The sequence below is a fragment of the Ranitomeya imitator genome, chromosome 6 (genome assembly GCF_032444005.1).
Source record: "Ranitomeya imitator isolate aRanImi1 chromosome 6, aRanImi1.pri, whole genome shotgun sequence".
NCBI lineage: Eukaryota > Metazoa > Chordata > Amphibia > Anura > Dendrobatidae > Ranitomeya > Ranitomeya imitator.
The window spans coordinates 305,838,885-305,856,894 of record NC_091287.1 but is presented as its reverse complement, the minus strand read 5'-3'; the positions used below and the strand labels follow the sequence as shown (position 1 = coordinate 305,856,894).

Here is an 18,010-nt window from a genome sequence, read left to right as displayed (position 1 = left end):
AAAATAATAAAATAAAAAAAGTATGTATTTCCATTTTCCCATTAGGGTTAGGGTTGGGGCTAAAGTTAGGGTTGGGGCTAAAGTTAGGGTTTGGATTACATTTACGGTTGGGTTAGGGGTGTGTCAGGGTTAGGAGTATGGTTAGGGGTGTGTTGGGGTTAGGGGTGTGGTTAGGGTTGGGATTAGGCCTATGGGTGTAAGGGTTGGAGTTAGAATTGGGAGGTTTCCACTGTTTAGGCACACCAGGGGCTCTGCAAACGCAACATGACGTCCGATCTCAATCCATATAATTCTGCATTGAAAAAGAAAAACAGTGCTCCTTCCCATCCGAGCTCTGCCATGCACCCAAACAGTGGGTTACCCCCACATATGGGGTATCAGCGTACTCAGGACAACTTTTGGAGTCCAATTTCTCCTGTTACCCATGGGAAAATACAAAACTGGGGGCTAAAAAATAATTTTTGTGGAAAAAAAAAAAAGATTTTTTATTTTCACGGCTATGCGTTATAAACTTTAGTGAAACACTTGGAGGCTCAAAGTGATCACCACACATCTACATAAGTTCCTTGGGGGGGTCTAGTTTCCAATATGGGGTCACTTATGGGGGGTTTCTACTGTTCAGGTACATCAGGGGCTCTGCAAACGCAACGTGATTCCCACAGACCATTCCATCAAAGTCTGCATTCCAAAACGCCACTTCTGCCCTTCCAAGCTCTGCCATGTGCTCAAACAGTAGTTTTCGACCACATATGTGGTATCGGCGTACTCAGGACAAATTGGACAACAACTTTTGGGGTCCAATTTCTCCTGTTACCCTTGGGAAAATACAAAACTGGGGGCTAAAAAATAATTTTTGTGGAAAAAGCTTTTTTATTTTCACGGCTCTGCGTTATAAACTTCTGTGATGCATTTGGGGGTTCAAAGTGCTCACCACACATCTAGATAAGTTCCTTAGGAGGTCTACTTTCCCAAATGGTGTCACTTGTGGGGGATGTCAATGTTTGGGCACATCAGGGGCTCTCCAAACGAGACGTGGCGTCCCATCTCAATTCCAGCCAATTTTGCATTGAAAAGTCAAATGGCGCTCCTTCCCTTTTGAGCTCTGCTATGCGCCCAAACAGTGGTTTACCCCCATATATGGGGTATCAGCGTACTCAGGACAGATTGTACAACAACTTTTGGGGTCCAATTTCTCCTATTACCCTTGGTAAAATAAAACAAATTGGATCAGAATTACATTTTTTTGAATGTGGTTTTGGAGCACCTTGAGGGGTGCAGTTTTTAGAATGGTATCACACTTGGGTATTTTCTATCATATAGACCCCTCAAAGTGACTTTAAATGTGATGTGGTCCCTAAAAAAAAAAAAAAAAATGGTGTTGTAAAAATGAGAAACTGCTGGTCAACTTTTAACCCTTATAACTCCCAAACAAAAAAAAAATTGGGGTTCCAAAATTGTGCTGATGTAAAGTAGACATGTGGGAAATGTTACTTATTAAGTATTTTGTGTGACATACAGTACAGACCAAAAGTTTGGACACACCTTCTCATTTAAAGATTTTTCTCTATTTTCATGACTATGAAATTTGTACATTCACACTGAAGGCATCAAAACTATGAATTAATACATATGGAATTATTTACTTAACAAAAATGTGTCAAACAACTGAAATTATGGTATGTCTTATATTCTAGGTTCTCCGAAGTAGCAACCTTTTGCTTTGATGACTGCTTTGCACACTCTTGGCATTCTCTTGATGAGCTTCAAGAGATAGTCACCGGAAATGGTTTTCACTTCACAGGTGTGCCCTGTCAGGTTTAATAAGTGTGATTTCTTGCCTTATAAGGCCGGCCTCACACTAGCGAGTTTTACGGACATATGAGCGCATTAAATACGTCCGTAAAACACGCATTCCACACGGCCCAATTATTCTCTATGCCCCTGCTCCTATCTGCCGTATTTTACGGCTTTCTATGGCCGTAGAAAATCGCAGCATGCTGCATTTGTCACTGTATTGCGCAAAAAAAAAAAAAAATCGCCAATGCAAGTCTATGGGGGCCCGAAAAATACGGATTACACACGGTCCAGCAGTGTGACTTGCGAGTAATACGCAGCGGTGTTAGCGAGAAAAGCCGGCAATTCAGTGCGGTGTACAGTAAAATCACACTGACAGCTTACAATAGAATAGGTGGAATAAATGTGTACACATAGAATAGTTAATAGTCCTCTGTGTCTGTGCTGCTACATACTTAGGCAGTTAACTGGTTCATGCAGCTTTACATGAACACCCGAGCCTTACACTATGGCTGGTCCGAATAACTAAAGCAATTGTTACCATCCACCTCTCGTGTCTCCCCTTTTCCTCATAGTTTGTAAGCTTGCGAGCAGGGCCCTCATTCCTCCTGGTATCTGTTTTGAACTGTATTTCTGTTATGCTGTAATGTCTATTGTTTGTACAAGTCCCCTCTATAATTTGTAAAGCGCTGCGGAATATGTTGGCGCTATATAAATAAAAATTATTATATATATATATATATATATATATATATATATACTCGAGTATAAGCCGAGATTTTTGGGCTGAAAGTGCCCCTCTCGGCTTATACTCGAGTCAAGGTGGGTGGCAGGGTCAGCGGGTGAGGGGGTGAGGGCGCTGAGGCATACTTACCTGCTTCCAGCGATCCTGGCGCTCCCCCTGCCGTCCCACGGTCTTCTGTGCTGCAGCTTCTTCCCCTCTTCAGCGGTCACGTGGGACCGCTCATTAGAGAAATGAATAAGCGGCTCCATCTCCCATAGGGGTGGAGCCGCCTATTCATTTCTCTAATCAGCGGTGCCGGTGACCGCTGATAGAGGAAGAGGCTGCGGCACCGAAGACAGCTGTGACAGGCAGAGGGAGCCGGACGCCGGGACCAGGTAAGTATGTCATATTCACCTGTCCGCGTTCCAGCAGCCGGGCGCCGCTCCATCTTCCCGGAGCCGCTCGGTCTTCGCGTCCTCTTGCTCTGACTGTTCAGGTCAGAGGGCGCGATGACGCATATAGTGTGCGCGGGCCCTCTGCCTGATCAGTCAGAGCAGAGAGACGCCGGGACCCGACGCCGGGAGCTGCAAGCAAGAAAGGTGAGTATGTGTTTTTTTTTTATTGCAGCAGCAGCAATGGCACAGATATATGTGGAGCTCTATGGGGAAATATGAACGGTGCAGAGCACTATATGGGGCACAGATATGGGACAATATGAACAGTGCAGAGCACTATATGGGGCACAGCTATGGGACAATATGAAAGGTGCAGAGCACTATATGGCACAGATATGTGGAGCTCTATGGGGAAATATGAATGGTGTAGAGCACTATATGGGGCAGAGCTATGGGGAAATATGAACGGTGCAGAGCACTATATGGCAGAGCTATGGGGAAATATGAACGGTGCAGAGCACTATATGGCACAGCTATGGGGCAGTATGAACGGTGCAGAGCACTATATGGCACAGCTATGGGGCAATAATGAACGGTGCAGAGCACTATATGGCACAGCTATGGGGAAATCTGAACGGTGCAGAGCACTATATGGCACAGCTATGGGGCAATAATGAACGGTGCAGAGCACTATATGGCAGCTATGGGGCAATAATGAAAGGTGCAGAGCACTATATGGCACAGCTATGAGGCAAGAATGATCTATTTTTATTTTTGAAATTCACCGGTAAATGCTGCATTTCCACCCTAGGCTTATACTCGAGTCAATAAGTTTTCCCAGTTTTTTGTGGCAAAATTAGGGGGGTCGGCTTATACTCGAGTATATACGGTATATATATATATATATATATATATATATATATATATATATATATATATATATATATATATATATATATATATATATATATATATATATATATATATATATATATATATAGCTGTATGTGTGTATGTATGTCCGGGATTGGCATCTGCACCGTCGCAGCTACAGCAACAAAATTTTGCACAGTCACACGTCTGGACCCTGAGAGCATCATAGGCTATGTTGTGAGGTGAAATTTTAACCCCGCCCGTTCCAATTCACCAAACAATTTTGCCCCTATCTACATAATGGGGAAAAAGTGAAAGGAAAAGTGTTGGAGGCGTCGCAGCTACAGCAACAAAATTTTGCACAGTCACACGTCTGGACCCCGAGAGTGTCATAGGCTATGTTGTGAGGTGAAATTTTAACCCCGCGCTTTCCAATTCACCAAACAATTTTGCCCCTATCTACATAATGGGGAAAAGTGAAAGGAAAAGTGTTGGAGGCAAATTGACAGCTGCCAGATGTGAACAAGGGGGACTTAAAGAGTGGGAGCGAGGTGGGGCCCCGACATGGGATACTCACCACACACGGGGATATGAACACACACACAAAATGCGCCACACACTACCACGTGCTTGAACACATATTACCCTCAGCACACATTTCACCACACATACACCAACCTCGCCACATAAAAGTCGAAACACAAAAGTCGCTGCTCAGAACTCGCCACCCGCTAAACTCGCCACATGCAAAAACTAGGCTCACGCAAAACTCGCCACAAGTGCAAAACTCACCTCATGGAAAACTCGCCACACGCGGAAAAATTGCCACATGCACAAAAGTTGCAACACATGCAAAAGTTGCCTCACACAAAACTTGCACATACTCAAAAGGCACCACACATAAAACTCGCCATGCACAAAACTCCCCATGCGCAAAACTCGCCATGTGCAAAACTTGCCGCACACAACTTGCTACACTAACCAGTCACATGCAATGTCGCCACACGCAACTCAACACACAACTTGACATATGAAACTCGTCCTAAAACACACAAGAGTCTGGTATTATCCTTCAAAAATAAAAATCTGATTAATAAGCAGACAAACTACAAGAGCAAAAAATGTACCATATAGGAAATACGGAAGCTGTCAGTCACATGACCTGTCTATTATGTGTATGTGTGAGCTAATATATACTGCCAGGGGGAGGGCTTCCTGTTGGCTGGGGATTTATCAGGCTGCCAATTTAGCTTACAAATACTGAGGTAAAAATACTGAGCAAATAACGTGTGAACAAGGTCTAATACAGGAGGAGATGACACACAGGTATATACTATATACAGGAGCAGATGACCTACAGGTATATACTATATACAGGAGGAGATGACATACAGGTATATGCTATATATAGAAGATGACATGCAGGTATATACTATATACAGGAGGAGATGACACACAGGTATATACTATATACAGGAGCAGATGACCTACAGGTATATACTATATACAGGAGGAGATGACATACAGGTATATGCTATATAGATGACATGCAGGTATATACTATATACAGGAGGAGATGACACAGATATATACTATATACAGGGAAGATGACACACAGGTATATACTATATACAGGAGGAGATGACATACAGGTATATACTATATATAGGGGAGATGACAGCAGGTATATACTATATACAGGGGAGATGACATACAGGTATATACTATATACAGGAGATGACATACAGATGTATACTATATATAAGGGAGATGACAAACATGTATATACTGAGGTGATGAGGTGAAAATGAGAGGTGTGAGGTGAAAATGAAAAGGTGTGAGTGCAAAATGAGAGGAGTGAGGAAAATTAGTGGAGTGATCAGAAAATGACAGATGTGATGTTGAAATGACAAGTGTTAGGGGGGAATGAGAGGAGTGAGGGAGAAAATGAGAGGTGTGAGGGGGAAAATGAAAGATGTGATTGGGAAAATGAGAGGCGTGATGGGAAAATAAGAGACGTGAGGTGCTATAACTAACCACAGATATTTACTATGCCCAGGCAACGCCGGGCTCTTCAGCTAGTATATATATATATATTAGGGATTGTACTCGCTCAGGTGCGGCGGATGACACTCTGGAGGCACGTTTCATTAAAAGTTCACAGGTTTATTGCTCCATAAACCACATAGCAACAGGAACAACAGGTAAACAGTCTTACTTCAGACAGTTGAATCCTCAATGTCCATATTAGAGCTCCGCTCTCTCTCAGACCTGTAGGCGCACAGACTGTGCTATGTCCAGCACGTAGGCTCTCCAGCCTAAATATGGTCTCTGTGTGCTGTTCACGACGTCTGTCCCCACTTGGAACCGTCCAACACACAGGCCACTCTGAAGTGTCCAGCCAGGACACATGGAAGTGTGTCCACCCTGACAGACTCCCAAACACACTCTCACCATGTGCTACACACACACACACCTCTTTACATAGGTGAGACCACACCCAGGAACCCATCACATGATTAGACATGTGGTTCTGACATCACCACAGGTCCTGAAACAAACATAGATAGGCACGGTTATGCCCCTTACCCAGGGGTGAGGTATATGGGTAGCCAGACCCTCCCATCTCTCATAGCTACCCGTAACCCATATTTTATTGTACGCTCAATCCACTCGCTGAAGACCCTCGCTCTGTGACAAAGAAAAAATAATAAACCAACAATATACATACCTTCCGTAGATCTGTAACGTCCCACGTTGTAAATCCATCTGAAGGGGTTAATTGTCATGATCCCAATGGCAGGGGATCACAAAAGGACAAGCACAAAAAAACAAAACAAGCTCTAGGGTGATGGAAACTGAGCTGACCGCGATCCTGAACCTAAACACACAACTAGCTGTAGCCGGGGAACGTGCCTACGAAGATTCCTAGACGTCTCACGCCAGCCGAAGGACTAACTTCCCCTATTAGAAGAAACACAGACCTCTCTTGCCTCCAGAGAAACACCCCACAGAAATAGCAGCCCCCCACATGTAATGACGGTGAAATGAGAGGAAAGCACATACGTAGTTATGAAAACAGATTCAGCAAAATGAGGCCCGCTAAAGCTAGATAGCAGAGGATACAAAAGTGAACTGCGCGGTCAGCGAAAAACCCTACAAAAAAACCATCCTGAAATTACTTGAACTCATGTGCCAACTCATGGAACATGAGGAGTAATATCAGCCCACTAGAGCAACCAGCAAAAAGGAATCACATATCTGCAAGCTGGACTAAGACAAAAATTAAGCAAAACGTGGAACAGGAAAATCAAAAACTTAGCTTGTCCTGAAGATTACAGAAGCGGGAAGCAGAGGTAACAAGACACACTGATTACATTGATAGCCGGCGAGGAAATGACAAGAAAGCCAGGTTAAATAGGAAACTCCCATATCCTGATAGAACAGGTGGACACCGGAGACCGCAGAAAACACAAGTCACCCAGTACCATCTGTAACCACCAGAGGGAGCCCAAAAACAGAATCCACAACAGTACCCCCCCTTGAGGAGGGGTCACCGAACCCTCACGAGAACCACCAGGGCGACCAGGATGAGCCCTATGAAATGCACAGACCAAATCAGCAGCATGAACATCAGAGGCAACCACCCAAGAATTATCCTCCTGACCATAATCCTTCCACTTGACCAAATATTGGAGTTTCTGTCTGGAAACACGAGAATCCAAGATCTTCTCCACAACATACTCCAATTCTCCCTCCACCAGCGCCGGAGCAGGAGGTTCAAGCGAAGGAACAACAGGTACCTCATACTTCCGCAACAACGACCGATGGAACACATTATGAATAGCAAACGATGCCGGGAGATCCAAACGAAACGACACAGGGTTAAGAATTTCCAAGATCCTATAGGGACCGATGAACCGAGGCTTGAACTTAGGAGAAGAGACCTTCATAGGAACAAAACGAGAAGACAACCACACCAAGTCCCCAACACGAAGTCGAGGACCCACGCGGCGACGGCGATTAGCAAACTGCTGAGCCCTCTCCTGGGACAACTTCAAATTGTCCACCACATGACTCCAAATCAGATGCAACCTATCCACCACCATGTCCACTCCAGGACAATCAGAAGGCTCCACCTGACCAGAGGAAAAACGAGGATGAAACCCCGAATTACAAAAGAAAGGAGAAACCAAGGTAGCAGAACTAGCCCGATTATTAAGGGGAAATTCGGCAAGCGGCAAAAAGGTAACCCAGTCATCTTGATCAGCAGAAACAAAACACCTTAAATAAGTTTCCAAGGTCTGATTAGTTCGTTCCGTCTGGCCATTCGTCTGAGGATGGAATGCAGACGAAAAGGACAAATCAATGCCCATCTTAGCACAGAATGTCCGCCAAAATCTAGACACAAACTGGGATCCCCTGTCAGAAACGATGTTCTCCGGAATCCCATGCAAACGAACCACGTTATGAAAAAACAGAGGGACCAACTCAGAGGAGGAAGGTAACTTAGGCAAGGGTACCAGATGAACCATCTTAGAAAAGCGGTCACACACAACCCAGATGACGGACATTTTTTGAGAGACAGGGAGATCCGAAATAAAGTCCATGGAAATGTGCGTCCAAGGCCTCTTTGGGATAGGCAAAGGTGACAACAATCCACTGGCCCGAGAACAGCAAGGCTTAGCCCGAGCGCAAACTTCACAAGACTGCACAAAAGAACGCACATCCCTCGACAAGGAAGGCCACCAAAAAGACCTGGCCACCAAGTCTCTAGTACCAAATATTCCAGGATGACCTGCCAACGCAGAAGAATGGACCTCGGAGATGACTCTACTGGTCCAACAGTCTTTCAGGCGGACAACGATCAGGTTTATCCGCCTGAAACTCCTGCAAAGCACGTCGCAAGTCTGGGGAGACAGCCGACAAAATCACCCCATCCCTAAGGATACCAGTGGGCTCAGAATTTCCAGGGGAGTCAGGCACAAAACTCCTAGAAAGAGCATCCGCCTTCACATTCTTTGAACCTGGCAGGTATGAAACCACAAAATCGAAACGGGAGAAAAACAGTGACCAACGAGCCTGTCTAGGATTCAGACGCTTGGCAGACTCAAGGTAAATCAGATTTTTGTGATCAGTCAAGACCACCACACGATGTCTAGCACCCTCAAGCCAATGACGCCACTCCTCAAATGCCCACTTCATGGCCAAAAGCTCCCGATTACCAACATCATAATTCCGCTCAGTGGGCGAAAACTTTCTAGAAAAGAACGCACATGGCTTCATCACTGAGCAATCGGAGCTTCTCTGCGACAAAACAGCCCCCGCTCCAATCTCGGAAGCATCAACCTCAACCTGAAAAGGAAGCGAAACATCTGGCTGACGCAACACAGGAGCAGAAGAAAACCGGCGCTTAAGTTCCTGAAAGGCCTCCACAGCCGCAGGAGACCAATCAGCAACATCAGCACCCTTCTTAGTCAAATCCGTCAAAGGCTTAACAACACTAGAAAAATTAGTTATGAAACGACGATAAAAATTAGCAAAGCCCAAGAACTTCTGTAGACTCTTAAGAGATGTAGGCTTGGTCCAGTCACAAATAGCTTGAACCTTGACGGGATCCATCTCAATAGTAGAAGGGGAAAAAATATACCCCAAAAAAGAAATCTTCTGGACTCCAAAGAGACACTTTGAACCTTTTACAAACAAAGAATTGGCCCGCAGGACCTGAAACACCTTCCTGACCTGCTGAACATGGGACTCCCAGTCATCAGAAAAAAACAAAACATCATCCAAATACACAATCATACATTTATCCAGATATTCACGGAAAATATCGTGCATAAAGGACTGGAAGACAGAAGGAGCATTAGAAAGTCCAAAAGGCATCACCAAATACTCAAAATGGCCCTCAGGCGTATTAAATGCGGTTTTCCACTCATCACCCTGCTTTATCCGCACAAGATTATACGCACCCCGAAGATCAATCTTAGTGAACCATTTAGCCCCCTTAATGCGAGCGAACAAATCAGTCAACAATGGCAAAGGATACTGATATTTGACTGTAATCTTATTCAAAAGACGGTAATCTATACAAGGCCTCAAGGAACCATCTTTTTTGGCCACGAAAAAAAAACCTGCTCCCAAAGGGGACGAAGATGGACGGATATGTCCCTTTTCCAAGGACTCCTTAACATAATCCCGCATAGCAGTATGCTCTGGCACTGACAGATTGAACAAACGACCTTTAGGAAATTTACTGCCAGGAATCAAATCTATAGCACAATCGCAATCCCTGTGAGGAGGAAGCGAATTGAGCTTAGGCTCCTCAAAAACATCCCGATAATCAGACAAAAATACAGGAACCTCAGAAGGAGTAGATGAAGCGATAGAAATCGGAGGTGCATCATCATGAACCCCTGACATCCCCAGCTTAACACAGACATCGTTTTCCAGTCCAAGACTGGGTTATGAGTTTGTAACCATGGCAGACAACTAAGACATCATGTAAATTATACAGTACCAGGAAGCAAATCACCTCCTGATGAACGGGAGTCATACGCATGGTCACTTGTGTCCAGTACTGAGGTTTGTTCATAGCCAAAGGTGTAGAGTCAATTCCTTTCAAAGGAATAGGGACTTCCAGAGGCTCCAGACTAAACCCACAGCGGTTGGCAAATGACCAATCCATAAGACTCAGGGCAGCGCCTGAATCCACATAGGCATCGACGGAAATGGCTGATAATGAACAAATCAGAGTCACAGACAGAATGAACTTAGACTGTAAAGTACTAATGGCAACAGACTTATCAACCTTTTTTGTGCGTTTAGAGCAGGGGTCCCCAACTCCAGTCCTCAAGGCCCACCAACAGGTCATGTTTTCAGGATTTCCTTTGCATTGCACAGGTGATGCAATTATTACCTGGGCAAGACTAAGGAAATCCTGAAAACATGACATGTTGGTGGGCCTTGAGGACTGGAGTTGGGGACCCCTGGTTTAGAGCATGCTGATATAACATGAGCTGAATCACCACAATAAAAACACAACCCATTTTTCCGCCTATAGTTTTGCCGTTCACTTCTGGACTGAATTCTATCACACTGCATTGTCTCAGGTGCCTGTTCAGAAGACACCGCCAAATGGTGCACAGGTTTGCGCTCCCGTAAACGCCGATCAATCTGAATAGCCATAGCCATAGACTCATTCAGACCTGTAGGCGCAGGGAACCCCACCATAACATCTTTAATGGCCTCAGAAAGGCCATCTCTGAATCTTGCAGCCAGGGCGCACTCATTCCACTGAGTAAGCACCGACCATTTCCGAAATTTCTGACAATATATTTCTGCTTCATCTTGCCCCTGAGAGAGAGCCAATAAAGCTTTTTCAGCCTGAATCTCTAGGTTAGGTTCCTCATAGAGCAAACCCAATGCCAGAAAAAACGCATCCACATTGAGCAACGCAGAATCCCCTGGTGCCAATGCAAATGCCCAATTCTGAGGGTCACCCCGCAGGAAAGATATAACAATTTTGACTTGCTGAGCAGGGTCTCCAGAGGAGCGAGATTTCAAAGAAAGAAACAACTTGCAATTGTTCCTAAAATTCAGAAAACTAGATCTATCTCCAGAAAAAAACTCTGGGATAGGAATTCTAGGTTCAGACATAGGAGCATGTACAACAAAATCTTGTATATTTTGAACCTTAGCAGCAAGATTATTCAGGCTGGAAGCCAAACTCTGGACGTCCATGATAAACAGCTGAGGTCAGAGCCATTCAAGGATTAAGAGGAGGTAAGACGCAGCCAGGCTGCAATTAAGGCTAGGCAGCAAACTCTGAGGGGAAAAAAAAAAAAAAAACTTCCTCAGACTACTTTTCCTCCTACTTCAGCCAATACGATTACCACTTTTTGGGCGGCTATACTGTCATGATCCCAATGGCAGGGGATCACAAAAGGACAAGCACAAAAAACAAAACAAGCTCTAGGGTGATGGAAACTGAGCTGACCGCGATCCTGAACCTAAACACACAACTAGCTGTAGCCGGGGAACGTGCCTACGATGATTCCTAGACGTCTCGCGCCAGCCGAAGGACTAACTTCCCCTTTAAAAGAAACACAGACCTCTCTTGCCTCCAGAGAAACACCCCACAGAAATATCAGCCCCCCACATGTAATGACGGTGAAATGAGAGGAAAGCACATATGTAGTTATGAAAACAGATTCAGCAAAATGAGGCCCGCTAAAGCTAGATAGCAGAGGATACAAAAGTGAACTGCGCGGTCAGCGAAAAACCCTACAAAAAAACCATCCTGAAATTACTTGAACTCATGTGCCAACTCATGGAACATGAGGAGTAATATCAGCCCACTAGAGCAACCAGCAAAAAGGAATCACATATCTGCAAGCTGGACTAAGACAAAAATTAAGCAAAACGTGGAACAGGAAAATCAAAAACTTAGCTTGTCCTGAAGATTACAGAAGCGGGAAGCAGAGGTAACAAGACACACTGATTACATTGATAGCCGGCGAGGAAATGACAAGAAAGCCAGGTTAAATAGGAAACTCCCATATCCTGATAGAACAGGTGGACACCAGAGACCGCAGAAAACACAAGTCACCCAGTACCATCTGTAACCACCAGAGGGAGCCCAAAAACAGAATCCACAACAGTTAATATTTTTTACAGCCAGGAGCTCTGCTATAATGCAGCTGTGTTCCTGACTGTAAAACCCCAGCGAATGAATGGAAACTAGGTCAATGACCTGTAGTTACCTTCATTCGCGGTGAGGCGCCCTCTGCTGGATGTCCTTCGAGCGTGGGAAAAAAAAAAAATCAGAAAAGTTCCCAGGCTCGAGTTCAAATGAGGACAACCAGCAGAGGGCGCCTCACCGCGAATGAAGGTAACTACAGGTCATTGACCTAGTTTCCATTCATTCGCTGGGGTTTTACAATCAGGAACACAGCTGCATTATAGCAGAGCTCCTGGCTGTAAAAAAAAATTAACCCCTTCAGATGGATTTACAACGTGGGACGTTACAGATCTACGGAAGGTATGTATATTGTTGGTTTATTATTTTTTCTTTGTCACAGAGCGAGGGTCTTCAGCGAGTGGATTGAGCGTACAATAAAATATTACAACAAACGGTGTGTTTATTTAATTAAAAGACTTTTTAATAATGTGTGTTTTTTTTAACTCTTTCATACAATTGGATTAATAATGGATAGGTGTCAGAATTGACGCCTCTCCATTATTAATCTGGCTTAATGTCACCTTACAATAGCAAAGTGGCATTAACCCTTCATTACCCCATATCCCACCGCTACACGGGAATGGAAAGAGAGTGGCCAAGTGCCAGAATAGGCGCATCTTACAGATGTGCCTTTTCTGGGGTGGCTGGGGGCAGATGTTTTTAGCCAGGGGGGGGCCAATAACCGTGGACCCTCTCCAGGCTATTAATTTCTGCTCTCAGTCACTGGCTTTACTACTCTGGCAGAGAAAATTGCGCGGGAGCCCACGCCAATTTTTTCCGCCATTTAACCCTTTAATTTAATAGCTAGAACGGCCAAATTTTGCACATACACACTACTAACATTAGTAGTGTGGAATATGCAAAAAAAGGGGGATATGACATGGTTTACTGTATGTAACCATGTCTCATATCATGTCGGGTTTAGGAAGGAGATAGCAAAAGCCGGCAATTGAATTACCGGCTTTTAAGCTATCTCGCGCTGGATGAAATATTAATATAATGTGTTTATATATATATATATATATATATATATATATATATATATATATATATATATATACACACACACACACATATACATACAGTGTATATGTTTTTATTATTTTTTGAGCACATGGATCCCTTGTATATCCGTATGTCGGTTTTGCAAGCCTGCGAGAAAATCTCGCAGTACGGATGCCATACGGATTACATACGGAGGATGCCATGCGCAAAATACGCTGACACACCCTGCCTACGGAGGAGATACGGACCACTATTTTGGGGACTTTTCAGCGTATTACGGCCGTACGTTACGGACCGTATTTTTATACGCTGAGTGTGACGCCGGCCTAAATGGGGTTGGGACCATCAGTTGCGTTGAGCAGAAGTCTGGTGGATACACAGCTGATAGTCCTACTGAATAGACTGTTAGAATTTGTAATATGGCAAGAAAAAAGCAGCTAAGTAAAGAAAAACGAGTGGCCATCATTACTTCAAGAAATGAAGGTCAGTCAGTCAGAAAAATTGGGAAAACTTTGAAAGTGTCCACAAGTGCAGTTGCAAAAACCATCAAGCGCTACAAAGAAACTGGCTCACACGAGGACCGCCACAGGAAAGGAAGACCAAGAGTCACCTCTGCTTCTGAGGATAAGTTTATCCGAGTCACCAACCTCAAAAATCGCAGGTTAACAGCAGCTCAGATTAGCGACCAGGTCAATGCCACACAGAGTTCTAGCAGCAGACGCATCTCTACAACAACTGTTAGGCCTCTTTTCCACCTGCGAGAAAAACGGACGAGAGCAATCCGATAAAAAAAAAAAAAAAAAAAAAATTGGATTGCACTCGGACCAACGTTATTCAATAGGTGACATTCCATTTGCGATTTTTTTCCCAGCTGAAATCTGACTGAGAAAAAAAATCGCAGCATGCTGCGATTTGCTGCGAGTCTCGGACGAGACTCGCCAATGCAAGTCAATGGGTGCGAGAAAAAAAACGCATGGAATACGGACCATCCGTATTCCATCCGTTTTTTACGGATACCTTACCATTCTGTGGCATAGAACACTATAAATAGTCCTGTAAATGACTATAAAAATAGTTGCAGAGATAAAAAAAAAAAAGATGTAAAATGGATGGTGCGATTAAAAAAAAAAAAAAAAATCGCATTGAACTCGCATGACAAACGCATACTTTTCATCCCTTTTTTTCGGTCCAGATTACGGACCGTTTTTTTCTCTCAAGTGGAAAAGAGGCCTTAAGGCTACTTTCACACTAGCGTCGGACTCGGCCCGTCGCAGAGCGTCGGGCCGAGGTACCGATGCTAGCAGTGAATGCGCCGCACAACGGGGGCAGCGGGTGCATTTTTCCAGCGCATCCGCTGCCCCATTGTGAGGTGCGGGGAGGTGAGGGCGGAGTTCCGGCCACGCATGCGCGGTCGGAAAAAGTGTTACATGTAACGTTTTTTGCTCCCGGCGGTCCGCCACAACCGTCGCACGACGGTTGCGACGTGTGTCAATGCAGTGGCATGCTATTCCATCCGGTGTGCGTTTAGTTGGACCATCATTTATTTTTCTACAGGACAATGACCCCAAACACACCTCCAGGCTGTGTAAGGGCTATCTGACCAAGAAGGAGAGTGATGGGGTGCTACGCCAGATGACCTGGCCTCCACAGTCACCAGACCTGAACCCAATCGAAATGGTTTGGGGTGAGCTGGACCGCAGAGTGAAGGCAAAAGGGCCAACAAGTGCTAAGCATCTCTGGGAACTCCAAGATTGTTGGAAGACCATTCCCGGTGACTACCTCTTGAAGCTCATCAAGAGAATGCCAAGAGTGTGCAAAATATTTAGAATTGAGAGTCCTCAGTGGTTGATACCTTTTAATGGCCAACTGAAAAGATGGTAATAAATTGCAAGCTTTCGAGACTACAGAGTGTGCATAGCAGTCATCAAAGAAAAATGTGGCTACTTTTAAGAACCTAGAATATAAGACATAACAAAAAAGTGTGAAACAACTGAAATTAAGTATATAGTTCCACATGTGTTAATTCATAGTTTTGATGCCTTCAGTGTGAATTTACAATTTTCATAGTCATGAAAATACAGAAAAATCTTTAAGTGAGGTGTGTCCAAACTTTTGGTCTGTACTGTATCTCTGTGATTTAAGGGCATGAAAATTCAAAGTAGGAAAATTGCAAAATTTTCAAAATTTTCGTCAAATTTCTGTTTTTTTCACAAATAAACTCAAGTAATGTCAGGGAAATTATACCACTAAGGCCGGTTTCACAAGTCCAGATAATTTCGGTACCGGAGAAATCGGTACCAGAGTTATCCGTGTCTGTGTGCTCTGCACACGTGCACACGGAGAACAGTGTGCACTCTCCTCCGTGTGCACGTACTGCGCGCAGGAGACAGTGCTACAGTAAGCGCTGTCCCCACTGCGTGTGGTGCTGAAGACGGCATTCATCTCTTGCCCTCTGCAGAAGACAAGAGATGAAAAATCAAGGTTTTGTTTGTTTGTGTTAAAAATAAAGTTTGGGGGTCACCTCCCGCCTCCCATCCCCTGTGCGCCTGCCTGCTTGCAGAGAAATACTCACCCAGCTCCTGCGATGTCTCCTCTCAGCGCCAACAGAAGGTCCTGTGTGAGCGGTCACATGGTACCGCTCATTACAGTGATGAATATGCGCATATTTAGGGCGGCACGGTGGCGCAGTGGATAGCACAGCAGCCTTGCAGCGCTGGAGTCCTGGGTTCAAACCCCACCAACATCTGCAACGAGTTTGTATGTTCTCCCCGTGTTTGCGTGGGTTTCCTCAAGGTTCTCCGGTTTCCTCCTACATTCCAAAGACATACTGATAGGGAATTTAGATTATGAGCCCCAATGGGGACAGTGATGATAATGTGTGCAAACTGTAAAGCGTTGCGTAATATGTTAGCGCTATATAAAAATAAAGATTTTTATATTATTATTAACTAACTGTGGTTAGTTATACCAAATTATGATTATCCTCCATCCCATAGTCCCGTGCCCATATACCCATTATACATATTCTCTATCCCATAATCCCGTGCCCATATCCTCATCATACGTATCCTCCATCCCATAGTCGCCATGGCAACCTATTACAACATCATCGGCAACCATTGACATAAGTCACCATTACAACCTATTATTACATCGTCGTCATGGCAACCATTATGACATCTTCGATACACACACTCGTTTTTAGATATATGATAAAGGACTTCATTCAGGGTGTTATTTTATTTACAATATTCCATTTGTTACCAAATTACACGTATATTAGGCTACACACGTAAAGCACTGATTACGTACGATTTTTCGAGAACATTGAGACAATATTTATTTTTAATGGTGATAGGTATGCTCATTTTGGGTGCAGGAGTGGGCGCTGTTCTAGTTGTGTCGGCACTGGCTGGCCCCTAACAATGTCACCCAACACCCGTGGCCAATCAGCAATGGTTTCACTCGATGTATCCGATTTCTCCGAAGGTGGGAAGAGCAAAACCATTGCTGATTGGCCACAGGTGTTGGGTGACATTTTTAGGGGTGCCACCACTGCTGGAATGGTGCTGGCACAGGAGGGGAGTGGAATTTATTATTTTACTGGAGGGAAATAGGGATTTAGAAGGCTGTGTAGGAGTAGTGGACAACCCCTTTAAATAGCAGCAATGAGAGCACAGTACAGACCAGGGAAGCAACGATGATGATGCAACCAATCAGACTTCGGTTTTCAGTTTCCATGCTTCATTGAACACTATAACACACGGGCTCCTATTGGCTGCTGGTGGCGGACCACAGCACTCATATGTAGGCACGGGTCACAGAGCCTGTGGGCTCCACGTGCGGTGCCGGGTCACACATCAGTGACGGGTCACACATCAGTGACGTCACAGACATGGCCGCGCCGCGTACTCACACTGTAGTTGTAGTGATGAGTCTGCACGTGGGCGCTGTGCCGGGACTTCTCCTGCAGGAAGCTGGACTTCTCACATACCAGCAGATGCCGAGGACACGCCTGCAGTAAGGGGAGCATCGTGACTGCCCTGTCCACACAGATTATTAGGACACTAGTGGATAAATTATAAAAAAAAAAAGCTCAAACTGCCGCGGAAGGGGCGGTGATCACACGCCATATCCTGCCTGCTGGGTGTAACACTCTGCCATCTGCTGGCGGATAGTCAAAAGTGCAGCCATCAGTTTTACGGTGAGCGCAATAAAGACTGATGTCGAGTGTACCACACTGCCGCCTGCTGGCGGACAGTCCAGAGATCAGAATTTTATAACGAGCGCTCATGCAGCCAATGATGAAGACAGATGTTGGGTGTACCACACTGCCACCTGCTGGCAGACAATCCAGAATGCAGCGGTCATAATTTTGTATATTTATTTTATTATTTAAGTGGTGGAAGAAATACTCTGATTTTTTTCAGTAAATAGAGCTGTTTGAAGGCATTTTAAAATTTAAAGAATGTATAC

The 18,010-nt window shown here is 44.6% G+C and overlaps 1 protein-coding gene across 1 annotated transcript in view; it reads right to left on the bottom strand.

Moving 5' to 3' along the window:
• The window catches only part of RPP40 (ribonuclease P/MRP subunit p40), a 77,665-nt gene extending 60,012 nt beyond the window's left edge, over positions 1-17,653 (bottom strand). The window contains exon 1 of the mRNA XM_069730714.1: positions 17,451-17,653. Within this exon, the coding sequence (XP_069586815.1) occupies positions 17,451-17,567 (117 nt within the window). The 5' untranslated portion in view covers positions 17,568-17,653. The remainder of the gene's footprint in view (positions 1-17,450) is intronic.
• Between the last annotated feature and the right edge of the window lie 357 nt (positions 17,654-18,010).